The sequence below is a fragment of the Pelodiscus sinensis genome, chromosome 12 (genome assembly GCF_049634645.1).
Source record: "Pelodiscus sinensis isolate JC-2024 chromosome 12, ASM4963464v1, whole genome shotgun sequence".
Taxonomy (NCBI): Eukaryota; Metazoa; Chordata; order Testudines; family Trionychidae; genus Pelodiscus; species Pelodiscus sinensis.
In genome coordinates this window covers 34,062,332-34,085,585 of record NC_134722.1, presented here as the reverse complement: position 1 = coordinate 34,085,585, position 23,254 = coordinate 34,062,332, and the positions used below count along the sequence as shown (strand labels likewise).

The following is a 23,254-nucleotide window of genomic DNA, read 5'->3' as shown; positions in this document are numbered from 1 at the left end:
TCCTGGACATCATTGAGGTCTGGAGATAGGAGGCAGACATCCAGGATCTCCACACCAGAAACAGGAATGTGGACGCCTATGGCCAGATGGCCACTAAGGGCCACATGCACACCCAGGAGCAGGTGCGCATGAAAATTAAAGAACTTAGGCTGGCCTTTATCAAGGCCAGGGAGCACAGCTCTCTCTGAGGTGGCACCACAGGCCTTCCCTTATTACATACAGCTCCACCACAATCAGTTCCTTCCCCCCCACACACACCTTGTTGTGGACTCAGGACGGAAGAACACCTGCCATTGCCCTCCTGGGAGGCAGAGCCAGTGAGGAGGAGGAGGAGGAGGAGGAGGAGGAGGAGGAGCCGAACGAAGGCAGCACCAGCTTGATGCCTGCTAGCCAGGAGTCGCTTGCCCTGGAGCCAATATCCCCCTCCAAGAATGTCTCCCAGGCATCATCCTAAGCCGGGGAAGGCCCCTCAGGTGAGTGCCCTTACTATCCCCAGAAACACACAGGTGGAGGAGGCTGGTGGCAACGGACAGCTGTGCTCTACTCAGTCGGCCTTCTGGGCTTGGGGATCACACAGCATCCTGCGCACATGGGTGCATGTGACGCACCAATCTGAGGCATACAATCCCAGGAAGCTGCAACAGAGGACCCTTGTGCTCTGACTCACAGGGTGTCTGGTGAGGCCTCCCTTACCCCCTTGCCACCAGTAGAAGGAAGCTGGGGACATGCAGACACACACACACGAACTCAGGAGTGCCGCACATAGGCATTCTCTCATTCTTAGGGTAGCATCCACTCCCAGGGACAGCATGGCGAGGTGCAGGTGCATCTGCCACTCACACACCCTGCCACCCCCTCCTCCAGTGGCCAGGGATACAACTCCTCTATCCATGGGACGCCACCACTGTTGGACCCAGCATGTGCACTGCACAGAGGGAAGTCCAGCTGCCCCATGAACCCCTCCCACCTGCAGACTTCCAATCTAGTTGGCATCTTCCCATGCCTGCTCATACCCAGGACATGGGGGTAGTGAGAATTCCTCCTTCGACATCTGTGCCTCTGCCAGAAAAGGCCAACTGTCTAGGCCTCAGGTGGCCTTGCTCAAAGCACTTTGCCTTCGTCTGACCCGAGGCCTTTTGATTTTTGGCTCCAAGATGAGGCTTCATGTATGGTGTCTCCCAGGAGGACTGCCCTGCTCCTTATTTTCCACAGCTGGACCAGCTGCAAGAGGAGATGGTCGTCACCTCCTGTGCTGTCGTCCTGATCCCACGTGAGCCACCAGCACCAGAGAACCCCCAAGGACTTCCAGAGGGAACATATCGCTGCCCTATGAGCCCAGCAGTGCTCCATGGACCAGCAGGACCAGAGACTGGAGGAGGATCTCCACCTGTGTTGTAACATCTGGCGGGAGCTGCAGCAGCAGGGCTGGTTCATCTGCACAGCCTTTCACATGGTCATTAACCACCTGGTGGCTGCTCCTGTGTCAGCTCTGGCCCTTCCAGCTTCTTCCCCTGGCTTCTCCATGTCCATCAAGGGCCCACACATGAGGTGGTGGCACCACCTGATTAGGTGCCACTCCTAATCCCAGCCCTGAGCCTCTCTTCCCCCTCCCACCTCCCTTCTACCCCCTCCTAGATTCTTACCTCAGTCCCTCCCCAGTTACATTTACCCCAGTAATAAAAACAGTCTATTTCCTAACAAAAAGTGTGGTTTATATTGTCTGTGCAGAGGAGGAGGAGGGGGGAAAGGGTGGGCAGGGGAAGGGAAGTTTGTGGGAGTAAAGGCAAAGAGGGGCAGTACACAGGCCCCTTGTGGGGAGGCCCAGGGGAGAGTGTCATTGGGGTCCTTGTAAGAAACTCCCCCTCAGGGCTTCCCGAATACACACAGCTCCTTGATGGGCCTGCTGGATAGCAGCTGTGCCCAGCTGCTTATAGACCTTGCCAGTTTGGTCAGCTTCTGCCCTCCACCCTGGTAGGAACATTTCCCCCTTGTTTTCACAAATATTGTGAAGGATACAACTCACCTCCACCACCTGCTCGCCGAGGTCCAGCCAGGTAAGGAGGCAATGGAACCTCCCCTTGAGATGCCTAAAGGTGCCCTCCACCACAATGCGGGCCTTGCTGATCCTGGTGTGAAAGTGTTCCTCGGTGGGGTCAAGGTATCTGGTGTAGGGCTTCATGAGCCAGGAGAGCAGAGGGTAGGCTGGGTCCCCTACAATACACACCGGCATGTCCATATCCCCAGCGCTGATGGTGCAGTCAGAGAAAAAGGTGCTGGTATGCAGTTGATATGTTTGGATGTATGGTGATATGTTTGCAGTTGATATGTTTGGATGTATGGTGATATGTTTGCAGTTGATATGTTTGGATGCATGGTGACCAGGAGCCCAGATGGGGATATGGGTGTCATCAGTAGCCCCCTTCCCCACCGCAGTTGGGGAAACCCATGGCGGCAAAGTCAGCAATGACGGGGTCCATGTCGCCCAAGTTAATGAGTGCACAGCAGAATAGTTTTGATGGCCCTCATCACCTATAGTAGGAGACAGACAGAGAATCACAGAGTTACCAGGGTCTTGAACCCCCCCCCCCCCCCATTTTTCCCCGCACACACCAGGAGCAACCCCAACTTGCTACATCCCCTGTCAGGGCTTTGTGAAGGTGGGACTGAAAAATCTCTCAGTACTACCACCCCCACCACCAGCCTCCTCCCTTATCTAGGGAACCCCATTCCAGCTGTTCAGTTCATCCCCTTCCTGGGACAATAGCATGAGAGCACCGTATCTGCATGACCATGGCCCCAACGGTTGATCTCCCAACACTAAATTGATTCCCGACATTGGTAGCTGTCCAGCATGGTGAGCTTCCAGATGCAATGTCAACCTGCTTCTACAGTGGTGAGGTGTCTGCAAGGGTAACCACAGCAAGTGAAAGAAAGGCTTTGCTTTCCCTCAGTGAGGTATGCAAAGGAGGAGAGCCTGAGACATGTCTATACAGGGGGTCCCTTTAAGCTCAAGCGCCAGGAAGTGAGTGCCATCCTGATGCCCTGCCTGAAGTGCTTCTGGGTGCTCTTAAATGCGATTCAGCATCCAATAAGCGTGGATGCTCTATTTCGAAATAGCTCAGCACTTTTTCAATGGGCATTTGCTGTGTAGACATGCTATTTCAAAAGAAGCTATTTTGAAATACAAATTTCCAAATAGCTTATTCTGAAATAAGCGTGCAGTGTAGATGTGCCCTACGAGAAACAAGTAATGCAACTATAGAATTCGCAGTATTCATCACAAAAATGTAGTGTTGTATTGCAAGTACTGATGTCACTTCATGCATAAGGCAAAAATGGAAAGGTTTAAAGAGCAGCCATTTCATGATTACCTCATGAGAGAGATCTAAAATATGAGAAAATGCTATACAGTAGAATCTCAGATATATAGACAGCTTGGAAATGGAGGTTGTTCATAACTCTGAAATGTTCATAACTCAGAACAAAACATGGTATTTTCAAGTTTACAACTAAACTAAATACAGTTTTGAAACTTCACTATGTAGAAGAAAAATAGGGTATACTATTGGCTTTCCTTTATTAGCCTCATCTCTGCTGCTGCATGATTGAGTACTTCCAATTTCAAATGAGGTATATGGTTGACTAATTCTTGTGTTGTGACTGAATATCTGTTGTACATAAATAATTTTTACCGTCTCTTGTTTCTTACATTAACTCCAACTTTCTGATCTTTTTGTTAGTTAAAATATTAGACAAAGCCAGTTTTCATTTTTTCTGTTTTCAAGTTTACATTTAAAATGGCTATTTCCTAATATTTAACCTTTTAATTTTTCAAAACTCATTTTATTTTTCCATTAATTCACAAACTACTGATAAACTAAGCTGGCTTCATTCAACTTTTCTTTTTCATTGGAAATATTTTGCATGTAAAAATACAAAAGTGTTTACTAACAAGGACTAATGTAACAGGAATTTTAATAATGGTTCAGTTCTTTTCATACATTTTTATAGTGTATCCCACTTACTGAATACAATTATGGTGACTTGGGCCCTGTTTTTATTATTTTCTCTTTTCTCAAAAAGCAAAACTTACTTGTATACTTCGCTATACATAAACACACACACACACACCAGCTGCAATAAAGTGATTACCACATCTGAATGCAGCGGGTATTAGGTCAATGATAAAAATGGGGTGGGGCTCTTTTACAGGTCCCAAATGTATTTTATTAGAAAGGAGGATATGTTATGCTTAAAAAATTCCTGTATGCTTCTTTTAGGGAAAATGCAATTTGCCATGTTTATTGAGCTTACAGAGTAAACATCATATGCATTTATTCTCTCACACTTTTTGTTGATGTTATAGTTACCAGTTTGTTGCTTGCATTACCCTAGTGGCCAGTTAGGCTGAATGCAGGGGAGGAGTGGGGCTTTATTGGTTTGAACCAATCAATGCTTTAGGGTTTTGGCAAGTTGGAACCCCAAAATTATGGCAAAGCAGCCCCTTTTTATATTTTTTTTTATTGAGATTAAGTTTTGCACCACTATGCTGTAATTAATTGCCGTTTGACAAGTGCTTGTATAAGTTTTTATGGATAGGTACTTGCATTACTTTTTTAGCGTTGTTAATTTCCCTTTATTCACATTTTAATAGGGGTACACAGCAATTTTTTGGCGCCTTAATGTTTGCTTTTGGCTTTTTTTAAGAACATTTGGTTCAATGAAGGTCTTTCAACTTACACTCATTTTTTATTTTTTACTTAAATAAAAGTTACATAGCAAGAATTACGTAGTTTAATTAAAATATTTTCTACTAAATCTGTTTTTATAAAAGCAACTGAGTATTACTATTACAAATATTGTATACTACAAAAAACATTTACACACTTAAACAAGAAAACAATTTTAACAGTAAAACAGTAACAATAGTGACAAATAGACCCTTTTGGTTTGTTTTTCCTTCAACATTACGGGGCAAGGGCTTTTATTCCAATTATTTCCTCACCAAGAAAAAGAGTGGGGGTTGGAGACCGATCTTAGACCTGCAGGGATTGAACAAGGTTGTCCAAAAACAAAAAGTTCAAAATGGTGACTTTAGCAACTATTATCCCAGTGCTAGATCAGGGGGACTCATTCACAGCCCTTGACCTCCAAGATGCTTACTTTCACGTAACCATACGCTCTGCCCACAGACATTTCTTCACTGCAGCTCACAATCACTCTCAATGCAGAGTTCTCTCCTTTGGGCTTTCCACAGTCCCCAGGGTTTTCTCCAAAACTAGCAGTTGCTGCAGCACTTCTGCAATGGCAAAGGGGTTATAATATTTCTTTAACTAGAGAACTGTCTCATAAAGGAATCTATGCAAGTAGAGATGACCTGGATGATCCACAAGACCAGAATCCTTTTTCAAAGCCTCAGACTTTTTATCAATGAGACTGTCCATCCTCAAACCCACTCAGAGGCTAGAATTTATCTGCACCCTCGTGTACTCCAAAGCCCATGCCTTCACACCAAGACATTGCTTTGCCACTCTAGCAGACCTCAGTGTAGTGATCATCAGCCCTCAGACTTCTGCCTTCACCTGTCTACGGGTCCTTGGATACATGGCAGCAACCACTTACCTAGTCAGACACACCAGGCTACATATGCCCGGTCTTCAAATATGGCTCACTACTGCATTAGGGATGTTAAATTTTGATAAATTAGCTAATTGAATAGTCAATGGGATTTCCATCAACTCTGATTAGTCAATAAGGATTAGTGCAGTGTTCCGCCTTTGAAATGTACAAGAGCCCCAGCAGGGACTCTTGTACATTTCAAAGTTGGAACACCGCTTCTGAGCTCTTGTCCCCCTCCCACAGAGCTGGAGTTGGGGGCGGGGAACGGGGCGGGGGACCAGCTTTTTAGCTGGCTGTTGCTTATCGGATAGTCAATAGTCGCTTACATCCCTATACTGTATATGTTCCCACCACGTATTCCGTGTTCCTCCCAACATACGATCTTCAGTTCAGTGGTGGACGATTCAGACGTCACAACCTATATATTCTGTATGTTGGAGCATCCAATGATAGGCCTGTTCTCCAAGCACAGGAACCGCAAATGTCACCTCTTGTTCTCATGCAGCACTAGTCTCATGGACAGGACCACTACTTTACGTTTTCCCATCTTTACCTCTGATTCCCAAAGTTATCCTGAAACTGCACAAGGATCTTGCTAACCTCATTCTGATCGCCTTTTCTATGGGCCAGACAAACATGGTTCCCCTTTCTCTCCCACCTCGCTGTGGTAGTGCCCCTCTTTCCCTTCCACTTCATCCCATCCTCCTGTGTCAGAACACAGGCATCGTCCTTCACCCAACCCCAAAAAGTTTCACATTCATGCTGAGGCCTTATGCTTTGACTTTGTAAAGTACCTCCTTCTAAATAGCAGATACCCCAATACCCACACTACTTATCTCCAGAAATGGAAACACTTCTCTTCTTGGTGTGCCCCAAAACAATTTGACCCCTTCAGAGCTCCTCTCCCACTCATCCTAGACTACCTACTGGAACTAAAGAACTCTAACTTGTCTATTAGCACACTGAAAGTTCATCTAGTTGCCTTCTCTCTCTCTAGAGCCCAATATTTAAAAAGGGCTCTAGAGGCGAGCCTGGCAATTACAGACTGGTAAGTCTAACTTCAATACCGGGCAAATTAGTCGAAAAAATAGTAAAGAATAAAATTGTGAGGCACGTAGAAGAACATAATTTGTTGGACAAAAGTCAACATGGTTTCTGTAAAGGGAAATCCTGTCTTACTAATCTATTAGAGTTCTTTGAAGGGGTTAACAAACATGCAGACAAGGGGGAATCCAGTAGATATAGTATACTTAGATTTTCAGAAAGCCTTTGACAAGGTCCCTCACCAAAGGCTCTTGTGTAAATTACATAGCCATGGGATAAGAGGGAAGGTCCTTTCATGGATTGAGAACTGGTTAAAAGACAGGAAACAAAGGATAGGAATAAATGGTAAATTTTCAGAATGGAGAGGGGTAACTAGTGGTGTCCTCCATGGGTCAGTCCTAGGACCAGTCCTGTTCAACTTATTCATAAATGATCTGGAGAAAGCAGTGAGGTAGTAAAGTTTGCGGATGATACCAAACTGTTTAGGATAGTCAAGACAGAAGCAGACTGTGAGGGACTCCAAAAAGATCTCACCAAACTGAGTGATTGGGCAACAAAATGACAAATTAAATTTAACGTGGATAAGTGTAAAGTAATGCACATTGGGAAAAATAACCCCAACTATACGTACAGTATGATGGGGGCTAATTTGGCTATGCCAAATCAGGAAAGAGATCTTGGAGTTATGGATAGTTCTCTGAAAACTTCCACGCAGTGTGCAGCAGTGGTCAAAAAGGCAAATAGGATGCTAGGAATTATTAAGAAAGGGATAGAAAATAAGACACAGAATATCTTACTGCCCCTGTATAAAACTATGGTATGCTCACATCTTGAATACTGTGTACAGATGTGGTCTCCTCACCTCAAAAAAGATATTTTGGCCTTGGAAAGGGCTCAGAAAAGGGCAACTAAAATGATTAGGGGTTTGGAACGGGTCCCATATGAAGAGAGGTTAAAACGACTGGGACTTTTCAGTTTAGAAAAGAGGAGACTGAGGGGGGGGGAATATGATAGAGGTATATAAAATCATGAGTGGTGTGGAGAGGGCGAATAAAGAAAAGTTATTAGTTCCCATAATAGAAGAACTAGAGGACACCAAATGAAGTTAATGGGTAGCAGGTTTAAAACTAATAAAAGAAAGTTCTTCTTCACACAGCGTGTAGTCAACCTATGGAACTCCTTACCAGAGGAGTCTGTGAAGGCTAGGACTATAACAGAGTTTAAAGAGAAGCTAGATAATTTCATGAAGGTTAGGTCCATAAAAGGCTATTAGCCAGGCGATAAAAATGGTGTCCCTGGCTCTGTTTGTCAGAGGCTGGAGAAGGATGGCAGGAGACAAATCGCTTGATCATTGTCTTCAGTCCACTCTCTCTGGAGCACCTGGTATTGGCCACTGCCGGCAGACAGGCTACTGGGCTAGATGGACCTTTGGTATGACCCAGTACAGCCGTTCTTATGTTCTCACCATTTCATGAACAAATAAATGATTTTTCCTTTTTTATGCATCCCATTACTCAAGTTCATCTCATCTGAAAAATGGATTTTGCCCATGAAAACTCATGATACAAAATATATATTTATTGCCCACGAAAGCTTAAAGCTCTAATAAATCTGTTAGTCTATAAGGTGCCACAGGACTTCTCGTTCTTGCAGATTCCTACTAACACAGCTACCCCTCTGATATATATTTTTTGTGAGTTTAAGATGCCACAAGACAGCTCATTGGCTTAAAATTACGGGCTAACATGACACACCCTCTGAGACCATTATGCGAAGGTTCCCCAAGAACTTTCAAAATGTTTACCTTCCTGTTAGACCACTCACCCCAACGTGGAGCCTCCGTTTCATTTTCAAGACCCTTACCAGCCGACTATTCGAACCTTTAGCTGCATGCTCATTGCTACATCTGTCTATAAAGGCTGTCTATAGGCCATCACTTCAGCGAGAAGAGTCAGTGAGGTTAGTGCACTTGTGGCTGATCCACTGTATATGACATTTGCTAAACATAAAGTAACCATGAGTCCACACGCCACCTTTCTCCCAAAGGTCGCTAAAGTGTTTCACATTAATGAACCCATTACTTTACCAGTATTTTACCCCATACCTCATGAGGATCAACAAGAGGCATTACTCCGTACTCTAGATGTTAGACACACTATAGCATTTTACATACATAGGACCAGGCCCTTCCACTAATCCCCATGACATTTTTCTTTCTATAACCAGAATGTTCAAAGGGTATGCCAGTAACAACACAGTGCTTATCCAACTAGATATTCACCTGAATACAAACATGCTACAACTTCCATGACAAAACAGTTCCTATTGGCTTGAGGGCTCACTACACGTGTTGTAGCTGCCTCTACTGCTTTCTTGTACAGCGTATCCTTGCAGGAGATCTGCAGAATGGCTATATGGACCTCTCAGCACACATTTGCGAGACACTGTGCTATTGTTTCGGGACATATTCCTGACATGGCAGTTGGTTTAGCAGTCCTAACCTCTGCTGTCTCAATTATTCTGAATCCCACCTTCCAGAACAGGTACTGCTGCATAGTTACCTACAGTTGAAAACTCACAGTGACAACACTTGAAGAGGAAGTTATTCACCTTGTGCAGAAACGATGGCTCTTCGAGAAGTGTATGTCTGTGGGTGCTCTACTACCCATCCTCTTCCCCTCTACTTTGGAGTATGCTGTTTGTTCTGGAGTAGAGAAGGAAAAGAAGAGGGCACAGCCACTCATGATCCATTAAAATGCGAACTCCTTGAGGCGCCTACAGCGCATGTGCAGCCCATCCGACTAGTGCTCAAAAATCCCCAACCTGTGGCATTGGGACGACTGGACACCTACAGTGGAGCACCCACAGGGGGACACATCTCAAAGAACCATTGTTACTGTACAAGGTGATTAACTTCGTCTTTCCCACAGCCCTCCCCAGCACCTTCCTTATCACAGGCTCTTTCTCCTGGTACCAACTTGCACTTTCTCCTCCAAGACTCTCCACAGAACCTTTTCATCTCAGCTCCTTGTTTACACACTGAGGTAACAGAATGGATGCTTTTTTAAACCAGTCTCAATTGGTTCTTAATTTGCCCTCAGTGGTTCTGACTGGTCTGATATACTTGACTCTGGAAAGCTCCTAATTGGCTTCAAGTGTAATTGTCTTGATTACCCAGACTGATTCTGGCAGGTTCCTGCTGGTTCTAGATTAGCCCTTGTTAGTTTACCCTGGGAACTATTTAATCTAAGACTAATATCTTTCCCTTCTATTGCTCTCCTATAGTGCTCTGACCTGGCCTTGTCACAGTGGGATCAGGAAGATTGCAGACCAGGGGAGTGTAGGCACTAACTCCACTATGTATGTTGGGGGAGAAGTACATATATTCCATAAGGAACTCCCTCTCATCAATCCTCAATCAGATGTGCAAAAATATGTAGCTTAAATTTCTCATATGTTTTTTAGTCCAGCACTTCCTTTTTTCAAAAGATGTTTCATTGTAAAGGCAACTGCATTCTCTTCATAATTCCTTTGCAATCCATTATTAACTTCAGTGCCTTGAAACTATGATGTAAAAGCCATATATTTATTTTGACTTCAGTTGAGTTATTCCTGATTTATATGAGTGTGACTTATATGAGCATCAAGTCATATATATAAAACTTGTGAATAATGTGATACCTAAGAACAATTGTACAGATTAGGAGCACTAAATATATGAAAATATATTTAACTTTGTCGATTTACCCTTTATTTTCTCTGAATTCACTCTTTTAATCGAGTTCTGTTGCAACATTTATTGATGACAAGAAAAAGATTATCATGCTAAGCTCAATTCTATTTTCTTTGTTATAGCTCAACTAAAGGATATTGCCTATGGCACCAAACAGTACAAATTCAGACCAGAAATCCTGCCAGAGGATCCAGTAGATGAATTTGATGAAACTGTTCACTTAGAAAGAGGAGAAAACCTGTTTGAAATTCACATCAGCAAAGTGATCTTTTCTACAGAAGCTGTGCGTGCCTTTGGGGATCAAGAACCTGCAACTTTCTGTACCTATGCATTCTATGATTTTGAATTACAGACAACCCCAGTAATTTGTGGTCTTAATCCATCCTATAACTTCACTTCTCAATACCTTGTACGAGTTGATGACTTCTTTTTGCAATACATACAGAAAAGCACTATCACTCTTGAGGTTCATCGTGCCTTTGGCACAGATTATGAAACAGCTGCAGCATGTCAGCTGAGGTTCCATGAAATCTTGGAAAATAATGGCAGGATTTATAGTACAGCAATTTTAGTTGGTAAGTAAGATTTCAAAATGTGTTTATATGTGATATTTTAACTGACAATTGTAGCAGTGCATGTTTGTACAGCACTGAATTCATATTTTACAACTTTAAAAAAGAAATATTGCATATCAAAGGCCAAATTATGCTATGGTATGTGAATGTATATTTCAAATTGATTTCATTGGCAGTTTACCTGAAGGGAACAATTTTGTCTATAATGGTATGTGTAACAGTGTTAATAATGACTGCACCACATTTAAGTGGGGGAGGGGTTATCTGGGCATACCAGAGAAGAACAGTTCTGCTTTATGGCCAAGTGAGGGAGGGGAGAATGAGGTCAGAGACTGCTGCAAAGAGGGGATGGCAGGCAGCTATGCAGCACTGACTCACTTCCTCAAGCAGTGTGAGGTCCGAAAAGGTATAAAAGTATAAGCCCTGGCCCAGGGAAGCCTCTTTTTTCCACACCGCAAGTATAGCCAGCACCTTCCATCCCTTTCGTAATAGAAATGAATATTAATTTGAGTTAGAACTTGCTATGGGCATTATGCTAGTCTCTCCTTTTTAAGGGGAGCTGGATAGGAATTTTTTCTGCCCCACCAATTTGGCTTCAGTGGAATGAGGGTTTTTTCACCTTCACCACAGTGAGTGTCAGGAAAGACCTTTTCTCATCAGATGAGAGGCGGTAGACCATATGTCACAACTTATTTGTAAGGTTGGATGGATGTCCAAGTGCAGGTATTCCATAGGGAAGGCATCCAAGTACTAGATAAATGGCCTAGTAAAAGACTTAAAAGGAGATACTAGATAAAGGAACAGAACTGAGGGAGGAGGGGTTGGGGATTCCTCTCATTGGTACAGCAGGTAGCCAACCTTCTCCTCCATTCACATAGCCCACCTTAACCCTATTACAAGGTTGGTGGATGATAAGGTCCAAGCCAAGAGTTGTCTGGGGAACCTAGATGGGAAATTAAGGGCAGCTGTTAATGATTTGAAGAAACATGGGTTTACATGTACTGTGAATTTTATCTGCTGGGTTGTCCCAGACAGCTATAGAATAAAATTCTGGCCTAATGAAAATCCATATAAGGTGGCTCCTGTCCTCCTTTTTGAGGTATCCAGACAATGTAGTGGTGTCTGACCATGATATATATTAGAGGCAATGTGGGTAAATTAAACTAGCAAAGATGAACTATCAATTCAGGAAATAATGTGTTGACTTTTTCAGTCCTGCTTACCTCGAGCTTCTAATGTTTTAAAAGACAAAACACTCCAAGTAAAAGAAAGGGGGAAAAAGAAAACTCCTGGAAATGGTTACTTGTATCTAAAAGCATGGAGAAGTAATTTAGACTATAGAAGTGTGATTTCTTAAGAACAGTAACATTCCACATTAATTTGTCTGTGTAGACCCTGCTTATGGACACTAAGGGTTCCCTAGTGTGTTTTAACATAGTGCTATTTGTAACAGTATTATGTTGAAGCACACTACGGAACATTTCAATAAGATTGCTCATTATAGAATATACAAATTGAAAGCTCTAAAAAAAACCCTAATATTTGACAGCTACATAAAACTCAAAAATTGCTAAAAGTAAATTCTGAAAATTAATAAACTCCAAAAAACAAAAGTCTTAACTGTACCTCGCTTTAGAAGGTTATTTATGAATTAATGTACTTGTACCCATACAAAAGAAATCCACAACTAATACTAACTTTTTATCATTCAGAAATATGGACAAAAATATTAGAAAGCAAATAATACAGTTTGGATCACCCTGGTCCCGCACCCTGGGGACCTGAGTGGTCCTAAAGGAGGAAGTTTGCTGGACCAGGGGAGGTCAAGCCTCAGGCTCTCCTGGAACTCCCCTCCTGCCCACTGGCCCAGCAAGTGCACTGCCCCCAGCCATTGGCGGGGCTCTACTCCCAGCTGCCACCCCACTCTGGCTCATGGAGCTCCCTTCCCTCAGCTGGTGGGGTTCCCTCCTCCTGGCCAGCAGTGGCTCAGCTCCTCTGGCTGCAGGGTCTCCCTGCCCCCATCCAGCAGTGGCTCTGTGTTCCCAGCAGGTACAGCCTCCATGTCCCTGGATGCAGGGGCTTCCCCGCACCTGGCCAGCAGTGCCTCCACACCCCTGGCCGCAGAGGCTTCCCTGCCCCTAACTGGCAAAGCCCTGCTCTGGCTGCCCATTGCTGGTTGGGCTTCCTACCCCCAAGACACTGACCTCCAGGCTGCCTACCTGGCTGAGCTCCCAGCTGCTGGCAACCTCTGGGTTAGGGGTCTTTGGTCCTGCTGGACCACAGATGTTGCCATACCAGAGGGTCCTGGACCACAGAGGCTCAACCTGTACTACTATAGTATATTATAATACTATTTAAATCATTTTAGGCATCTGAAGTAGTCTGTACAGTAAGATTGACTTTTTTTTTCATTGTACCCCAAGCAATTAAAATAACCTTTAATCATTAGGCTTTTATATAATTAAATGTATATAAAGATTTTTTTCATACCCCAAGAATACAATTGGTATTTTTCTTATATTATAAAATTTGGTTTAACATGTCTACGTTGTTTGGGGTCAGAAATTGTTACTTCACCTAGGATATTTAGATTTTCACCTTTTTCATACATTACATGTCTATTTTGCTTTCCATTTTCCACTGCCCCCAAGTTCAATCCAGTAGATTGGAGGTCACTATATAATAAAATAGTAAAACATCATCAGAAAGATACAGCAGCTTGTACAGGTTATTTATTACATAATATCAATATTTGTTTGCCTGTTTCAGGTAGGGTTTACTTTCATTGCATAAGATTTAGATATTTATTTGTCATTAAATGCTCTCCCTCAGATTTTTTTCCATTATAACGTCATTTTAATGCATCTATTTTAACAATTTTCAATTTAATCAGAGGTGTGTTTACTTTAAAAAAAGTGCCAATTGGTCCTTTCCCCTCCCCCTCCTTTCCAAGGCATTAAATGTCTAGTTTATTGAAATACTGTTAACCAATAGCTCCAGCCATACCTAAGCTTACCTAACTCTTTCAATTTCTCTTTTATTGGATCAATTTCTTTTGGTATAAGAGACAAATTTTTGAGTCACACAGAACTTTTTTGCGGTATCCCAAGTTCTGTGTAGCTCAAAGTTGTCTCTTTCACCAATAGAAGTAGGTCTAGGAAAATAAATTACCTCACTCCCTTGTCTCACTAATATCCTGAGACCAACAAGAGTGTAAAAACACTGCAAGCTTTCCATTATATGTTTTCAGTTGCTTATAATTTTCTCAAACTTTAATTGTTGCATGCTTGTTTTGTACTTCAGGCAGCATAGGTTTTTGTTGTTGTTGTTGTTGTTGTTTTAATATAGTCTTTAGTTGCATAAAATCATAGACATATATAAGTGTAGTGCTTTGAGCGTGTCTCTGTTCAGTTTCATCTTGTTGATTTCAAACCAATTCTGCAATTTGTCTGCGGATATTCTAAGCACTTTCTTCATTCCATCATCCATGTCATTAATGAAAATATTGAATAATACCAGAGCCAGGACAGACCTTTGTAGGGCTCGGCTAGATATGTCCTGCCAGTTTGACATCAAACCACCAGTACTTCTGTTTAAGTACTGTTTGTCAATAAGTTGTGCACACACCTTATAACTAAAACTATAATATGTCTGTGCACTTGATCACCTGTTGTTTGTTCTATAAGATCTCTTCAGTGCAGAGTATGGAGAAGAAGAAAAAGAATGTTCTCTTTTGTTTAGGCACTGTGCTTAGATGCAAGAGAGCTGACTTCTGTTCCTGGTTCTGACAGACCATATCCATATTCGCAAGAGGGTAGAGTTAATTTTGCACAGGCTACCTGAATTCTGGCACTTCCTAACGTTTTAGTGTTAGCTTTGCTAGTGAAATGTTTATGGAACTAAGTTTTTTATATGAAATATTACATAGAGTGCTCTACCAAATTTATGTCCATGAAAAATATGTCCTGGATTTTGAAATCTGGTATCTTGTGTGCTTTTACCCTATGCTATACAGCTTGAACAGGGGAGACAAGTGCTTCTCAAATTGAGGGACTTGACCCAAAAGGGAATTGCTGGGGGGGAGGAGGGGGTGTCAGGAGGTTATTATAAGTATTAGAGGGGTAGTTGTATTAGTCTGTATCCTCAAAAACAATTAGTCCTTTTGACACCTTAAACAGATTTATTCATCAGATGAAGTGGGCTTTTGCCCATGAGGCTTATGCCCAAATAAATCTCTTTGTCTTTAAGGTGCCACAGGTCTCCTTGTTGTTTTTAATGTTATTATAAAGGGATCACAGTATTACCACCCTTATGTCTGCACTGATTTCAGAACTGGCAGCTGGGAGAAGTGGCATTGTTGACTGGGTACCCAGTTCTGAAGACAGCACCCAGCCAACAGCAGCGCAGAAGAGTGGCAATACCATACCAAGCCATCCTTAAATGTGCACTGCTGCTGACAGCAGCTCTGCCTTCAGAGCTGGGCTCCAGACCTGCAGCTGTTGCTTTCCATGTGTCCAGCTCCGAAGGCAGCACTGCCACCAACAGCAGTACAAAGTAATGGTTGCAGTACTGTAATCCCTCTCTACAATAACCTTGGACTCCCCCACAGCTGTGTTGTGAGTCAAGACCCCTGTAATACTACGCTGTGAAATTTCAGATTTAAATAGCTGAAATCATTATGATTCTTAAAATCTATGACTATGAAATTGACCAGAATAGACCATGAATTTGGTAGGTCCCTAATTATTATCTTATAAATATTTCTGAAAGTTCATTTGTTTGTTTGTTTGTCCGTCCCAAAAGATCTCCGAAACTGTAAGAGCTAGAAACACCAAATTTTGAACGGATACTACTGATTTCCTAACTTCAGTAACTGGGTTGGTTATAGCTTGAAATCGGATCCCCTAGAGCCCCATTTGGGCCCCCAGAGCCTCAATTGTGCTACTAATTAGCTTTTAGTAGTGCCTCATCATAGGCATTTACTGGACTCTTCTGTTAAGCGTGTCACATGAACTGCAACTGTGAGATCCTTTCACTATGATACAAGAAAAAGTATTTCCAATAAAATGTTATGTTTACATAATTTACGTAGTTCATTCACCACACCTTTTGTCAGCAAGAAATGAGTTAAATGTAAATGCATTTTGTAAGCACATCACTAGCTATGTTAATTTCTTAAAGTCATATATAAGAGAAAAGTATTTCCAATAAAATATGCTATGTTAATGTCATTGATGTAGTTCATTCATCACACCTTTTACTATATTTTCCCCGGGTGACACCGGGTATTTCTGCTAGAATATAATAAAATATTTGTTATATAGGAACTGGAGGAAATATCCCAAACTATGGCACAGTGGATTACTGGGTTAGGTTACGAGTTCCTATGGATCAGGCAATCAGACTCTACAAAGAGAGGTCAAAAGCTCTGGGATACATAACATCCAATTTAAAGGAACGTGAAAAGGTAAGCTAATTTCTTTTTGGTATTCATATTGTGTAAGCTGTTAAAATATTTTCTTTCAGTTCAATAGGTTACGTCCTCTGTCAGCTTTTGCTGTGTATATAGCCACCTTTCATTATTTTTTAAGGGATCTTGAACAGAAAAGTGCTGGTTTTGATTTTACTAGTTGTAAGATATAATACATGGTTATGTCAGGGAGAATAAGTTTTAACTGTCACTAATTATCTCTTAAACTACTAGCTTTTGCTAACTTCTTGGCCAGAAAGTAGTGAAATAATCAGTAAACATTTTGTTTAACTCTCTTTTGATTCTGAGATGCCAAATTTATCCAACCTATTGCTCTGATGAAATATGCTTGTGTGATAGGCCAACATTAGCTTAGCCCTCTATTATATGTGAAGTGCTTAAGCAGAAGAAATCTTAGAATTTTTGTTGTTTGGATAATCAGGATGAGACTATGTTTTATATTTCTCAGTCAGTAGAAAATGAGTGAGTGAAAGAACAGTGATTCATATATGTTTCAAGAAAAAACAAAAACTCAGCTAAAAAAGAGCTAATTTAAAAAAAAAATCTTTCACAGGAAGTGGTTATCTAAAAATGAAACAACATTTCAGAATGGTTAAGTTGGCAAATATAATCCCGGCACTACAAAAAAGGGATTGGCTGTTGTCCTCAGCCTACAGCATGCTTATTTCTATATCATAATCCATGCTGCACACAGAAGATTCCTGCACTTCACCCTCCACCACCAGCATTATCAATATCAAGTTCTACCATTCAGCCTATCAGCGACCTCAAGGGTCTTTACAAAAGTGCAAGCAGTAGCAGTTGCTCACCTTCAAAAATCAGAAGTCATGATATTCCCCTGTCTAGATGACTGGATAATAATTGCTCCATCCCTTTCAAAAGAAATACTGAGCACAAACCACACAGTCAGTCTCTTCACATCTCTGGGATTCCAAATAAACAAACAAAAATCACAACTCCATTCCTACACAGCAACTGGAATTCATTGGGTCCATTCTAGACTACATGTGAGCACAAGCCAAATTCCTGCAACACCACTTTTTGGCACTGACCATCCTGGCCATGAATATTATCAACAGGTCTCAGCCAGACAATGTCTGAAATTGCTGGGACGTAAGTCAGCAACGATATATGTAGTAAAACTTGCCAGACTGCATATGTATTGCCTCCAAAGATGGCTCCACATGTGTTTTCATCCACACAGACATTCCTCCACATTCCAAACAGAGCAAAATGCTCCCCTGGTTGTGTGGGTGCAACCACCATTCAATGTACCAGAGTGTTTTTCCAATAAATGCCCCCTTACTCATGCTCACTATAGATGCCTCTCTAGAAGGATGGAGTGCACACTTTAACAACCATACCATCCAGGACTAATGATTACCTCACAAAACATCATTTCACATCAATGTACTTGAACTTCATGCAGTCAGATGCACCTACGAACACTTTCTCCTAGTTATCTGCAACTCATTGGTTAAAATACTAAGGTTATATCTAGACTACATCCCTCTTTCAAAAGAGGGACATAAACTAGACATATCAAAATTGCAAATGAAGCCAGGATTTGAATTTCCTGTGCTTCATTTGCATAATCGTGTCACGGCGTTCTGTCAAAAACCACTATTTTGAAAGTGAAACCGCTGTCTAGACGCAATTCTTTTTGGAAAAAAAACAACCCTTTTTCAAAAGATTCTGTACTCAAAAAATGAGGTTTACAGGCTCTTTCAAAAAAGGCTTTTCTTTTCGAAAGAACTGCGTCTAGACCACAGTTTCACTTTCAAAATAGCGTTTTTCGAAAGAATGCCATGATACGATTATGCAAATGAAGCATGGGAAATTCAAATCCCAGTTTCATTTGCAATTTTAAAAAACGGATGTAGTTTAGATGTACCCTAACAGACAACACGGCATGTATGTTTTACAGAAATCTCCAGAAAAGAGCACCATCTATGTGTGGAATATCTGGCAATAGTGCATAAAGCAATCAACTGACAATAGCACCTCCTCTTCAACTTCCTCACATTTCTCATTTCCTTACCCAGGACACAGGTCTTATTCTCCATCCAGATATATCTGTCCTTCAATTCAAGGCATTGCTGCAGAATGTGTTTTGTAGATGTCATTAACATTTGTTGATCATGTTAGAGAACGATTCAGTTAATGTGCTTTATCCCCCAGAATGAAACTACCTAGATCACAAAAGCCACATCTCAGTCAAAAGTTCGACCTTTCCCCAAAACCTTCTGCAGTGCAATCAAGCACTGCTAATAGCAGTATCTTTGGCATACCAAAAACTAAAAATGGAATAATTAATTTAATATCAAAATAAATAAGAGGAAAGCTATTGTCCTCCATTGCATTACTCATTTTGGAATTTAATTTAAAAATATTAAAATTATAATTGAAGATGCTGTGGAATTCCTAGTCTTACGGGGCTTTGGATCATGGGGTGGTAAATAACTGGGACAAACAAATCACTTTTAAAATCTAAAGAGACCATAGGAATTAATTTGGATAATTAATTTTAAGTGATTGAAAATGCATGGACAAATGAGGTTATAATTATAAAAATTATATCTGGACATTGAATGGGAATGTGAGGGTAGAGATGCTATAGTGTTAAAAATACTAATATAGTTTTATACTAGTTCTTGTCATTTGATTGCCTATTGAACAATGACAGTAATGGACCGAGTTAGATCTGGGTGGGGGTTTTGGGGTTTGTTTGGGGGGGTTTGTTTTTTTTTTTTGGTAAATATATTGCCAAAAAACATAGTGTTGGTCAACCAGAAACAATTCCCAAATGTATTCAAGTTTGGAGAATAGTTTCAACCGAATAAAAACCTTAAATTTGGGAGGGGATATTATTGGGGTTGGAGTCACAAAATGGCTTAGAAGGCAGTCCAGTGATTAGGGCACTTACATGAATAGTCATTGGACTTGGGAAAGAATGAAAATTACTTAGGGGACTCCTAGATTGTTGGAAACCTAAATTGAAATCTCTGCTTAAATGACTATTAATTATTTATAAAAAGTGGAACAACTTCAGCAGGAAGATTGAAAAATATGCTTATTAGAATCTCTGACTCCCTAATTCATAGGGCAGTCGCTTACACTTTGGGAGACCTAGGTTCAAGTCCTTGCTCCATGTCAGGCAAATAGGGAACTGAATCTGTATCTCCCTCAACATAAATAAATGCCCTAACCACCAAGTTAAAAATTTTATAATACTGCAGCTGCCTCTTTTCTCCTCTAGCCATCTTGTGAATCTAGTCTCCTTTTGGCTTGAAGTTGCTTAAATTGAAACACAATATTTTGAGTTGGGTTGGACAAACCATTTTATTCAGCTCCACTCAAATTTTATTTTGACTTTGAAATTTAGTGAAATATCTCTCTCTATATATATAAAAAAGTTTTTCCTGTTGAACGACAGAATGTGATCATCAGTGTCAACAGGGGCTCAGCAAAGTGCAAGTGGTCCTCTCAGTGAAGCGAAAGTGGCCCCTGGGGAGGAAGGGAGTAGGTGAATATACTGAGCAGAGAGGGCAGCCCCCTAGATTTTTAAAAAAAAATTATTTCTTGTAACACATATAAGGATTTTTTTTTTTTCAGTTTTCTGGAAAATCCACTATTTGCCTCACGCTTACTGACACGTGGATCGTGATGTTTCATAAAAAGAAAACATATATGGATATGAAAGGAATAATCTCTTCTTCCCCTATGCTTACAACAAAAGTTACTGAAGTTTACTGTTCGTAGGGGCTACGTCTACACTGGCATGATTTTCCAGAAATGCTTTTAATGGAAAAGTTTTCCGTTAAAAGCATTTTCGGAAAAGCGTGTCTAGATTGGCAGGACGCTTTTCCACAAAAAAGCCCCGATCACCATTTTTGCGATCGGGGCTTTTTTGCGGAAAAGAAATCTCTGTTGTCTACACTGGCCCTTTTGCACAAAAGTCTTTCAGAAAAAGACTTTTCCCCGAACAGAAGCAGCATAGTATTTCCGCAAAAAGCACTGATTTCTTACAGTAGGAAGTCAGTGCTTTTGCGGAAATTCAAGCGGCCAGTGTAGACAGCTGGCAAGTTTTTCTGGAAAAGCTGCTGATTTTCCAGAAAAACTGGCCAGTCTAGACACAGCTGTAAAGTTCTGATACACTAATTTAGCTAAACAGTAGTTTGGTTGTAATTCACGTGGGCAGATGCTTTTGTTGTTTATATAGATATTCTATAACAGAATGAGAATTCTAATGGGTTTTTATGAACACGTGTGATTTTTTTTTTTTTCAGTTGAAACAGCCGTTACTCAGGGCTGCGGAAGTCAACACTTCAGCAGATGGCAATTTAAATGAGCTTCATATTACAATAAAATGCTGTAACAATCTCCAGTCCCAAAAAATCCAGCTTCAGCCAAATCCTTATGTTGTGTACAAGTTCTTTGATTTTGGAGACCATGATACTGCCATCGTTCATAGCAGTAACAGCCCACAATTTGATGATCACATGTGCTTTCCAGTGCCAATGAATGCGGATTTAGACCGATACTTAAAATCGGAATCCTTGTATTTGTATGTGTTTGATGATGGTGAAACAGAAGAAAGTGTTTATGTAGGGAAAGCCATTATTCCTCTTATCTCTTTAGCACATGACAGATATATCTCAGGTAAGAATTTGACTTTTTCAAAGCCAATTAACTTTTCACCTACTACTTCATGATATGTGTCTAATTCGTCAATGTGTTTTTTCCATGTTTACACCAACATACATTGACATTGGGATGTTGAGGATCTTTGCTTTTCTTTTCTCTATGGCTGAAAGATGACAAAGTGTTTCTCTCATTAACTCCTGATTGATTTTTAAGTGAAAAGCAGAACTAGTCAAAGCTGGCAATCTGTAGGGTCAATGCAAGATTCAGCTTCTTGGAATGATGGGGACAATTGTATTTTTTATAAAAACTTTCCCATGAGTTAAAAAAGTAAACCAATAGCAGCTCAATGGCAATGTTCATATTTAATCTGTTCACAATAATCACAAGTAGCATCTTTTTACCTTTTGATCCTATGTCCTCCTGAATGCATCTGTGCGAGTATAAAAATTATCTGCATCTTTTGAAGGTCTACTTTCATGGCATTCTTTTTAAATGTTTAGTAACAGTAAAACCTTTATAATAGAAAATAATTTGTATTTGTGTTTTCTCTCTTTTTCCAGTCATCTTTCTCTTCATTTTTCTAGTAACTGCCTGCTAATTTCTTTCATGATTACTTTCCATCATTTGAGGGGGAGTTTTCCCCCTTTGGATTTTCCTTTAATCCTTAACTGAAATGCACTTAAAAATCAATCGGGAAGTTAACATAAGAACCACTTTGTCATCTTTCAGCCATAGAGAAAAGAAAATAGAAATTGAATTTGCACCCATGCTGTGCAGCAAGCAGATATAAATGTGACTTTTAGAGAGGGGGGAAGTGTGTGTGTGTGTGTGTGTGTGTGTGTGTGTGTGTGTGTATGTGTATACACAGAGAGAGAGAGAGAGAGAGAATAAAAAATGATTCATTTTATAAAGAGGTAGAGCAATATTTTGCACATCTATTAAAATGACACTTCTAGGATGTAAGTCCAAATACTATACTAGTTAAGCCCATGGTTCTGCAGTTGAATCCATGCAGGTGGACACTTCCTCTCATATATGTCTCACTACAGGATTGGGGCATATAGCTGAAATAATTTGGGAATATATTGAAATGCTGCTTTTTAAGTTTTGAATTATCTAGTAAACTGAAAGCTAGTGCTAATTTTTTGTTGTTTGTTTTTAAAATAATGCTGTCAAAGAAAAACATTTACCATATATGTTGTCTATTTTATACTAGCTACACTAAATTGGTGCTGTAATTTATGTCCTTTAGGCTGTATAGCTTATGTTTTTAGAAAACCTACTTATTCACAGTGGAGAATTATTGCTCCTTCTGCACCACTAAAAGATAATGTCATGAAACCATTTTCAGAGCTCCATACTGATACTCTACAAATATGTAATTCTATTATGTATTGAAGAGAAAATATATGATGGTTTGATCTTTATGGTTTCAAGTCTCAGAAATCAACTACCTTAGCGATATGAGGAAGGTACTGTTACATAGCAGGAAAATAACTACTCTTCACACATACATTTACAAATGAAAGATTCTAACTGTGGTGTAAAAGAACATAAGAACGGCCAGACCATACTGGGTCAGACCATAGGTCCAGATAGCCCAGTATCCTGTCTGCTGACAGTGGCTAATGCCAGATGCCCCAGAGGGAGGGACTACATCAGGTAATTATCATGTGATCTCTCTCCTGTCATCCATTTCCAGACAAATGCAAAACAAGTTACTTTTCTATATGCTCTCCATTACTAATTGTGTTAGACTATATCTTAGATTAAATAAATTAGGGCTATCCTTAAGCTTGGTGAAGGTATATCAAACTGTCATCAATGCCTTCCATCAATAGATGGTCATTCTATGTTTGCTTATCATAACAATAAGATTTCTTAAAGGCATGAGTAACTTTTACTTTGACATTAGAGACCCTGCAACAACATGAAATCTTAAACATGTCTTAAGCTGAAAGGGATATTTTGTAAAACAGTTTATCACCACTCGCTTCTTGCCTGCTTGCTCACTTCACCTCTTTAATGAAAACCTCATTCCTACTGGCCATCACATCTGGTCAGACAGTAAGAGATATAGGCATATACCATTCCTTTACAATTTTCTTCAAGGACAAGGTCACATTATTACCACTCCAAAATTCC

The 23,254-nt window shown here is 40.8% G+C and overlaps 1 protein-coding gene across 7 annotated transcripts in view; it reads left to right on the top strand.

Annotated features, from left to right (window-relative positions):
* RPGRIP1L (RPGRIP1 like) overlaps positions 1-23,254 on the top strand; it is a 171,832-nt gene that overhangs the window by 74,506 nt on the left and 74,072 nt on the right. For 3 of the 7 annotated variants that reach the window (XM_075940280.1, XM_075940279.1, XM_075940284.1), the window contains exons 15-17: positions 10,519-10,971; positions 16,296-16,438; positions 20,752-21,124. In XM_075940280.1, the coding sequence (XP_075796395.1) occupies positions 10,519-10,971; positions 16,296-16,438; positions 20,752-21,124 (969 nt within the window). Of the gene's footprint in view, positions 1-222; positions 1,687-10,518; positions 10,972-16,295; positions 16,439-20,751; positions 21,125-23,254 lie in introns of those variants that run through there. The other 4 variants (XR_012906738.1, XR_012906739.1, XM_075940281.1 and 1 more) reach the window with 4 other exon arrangements.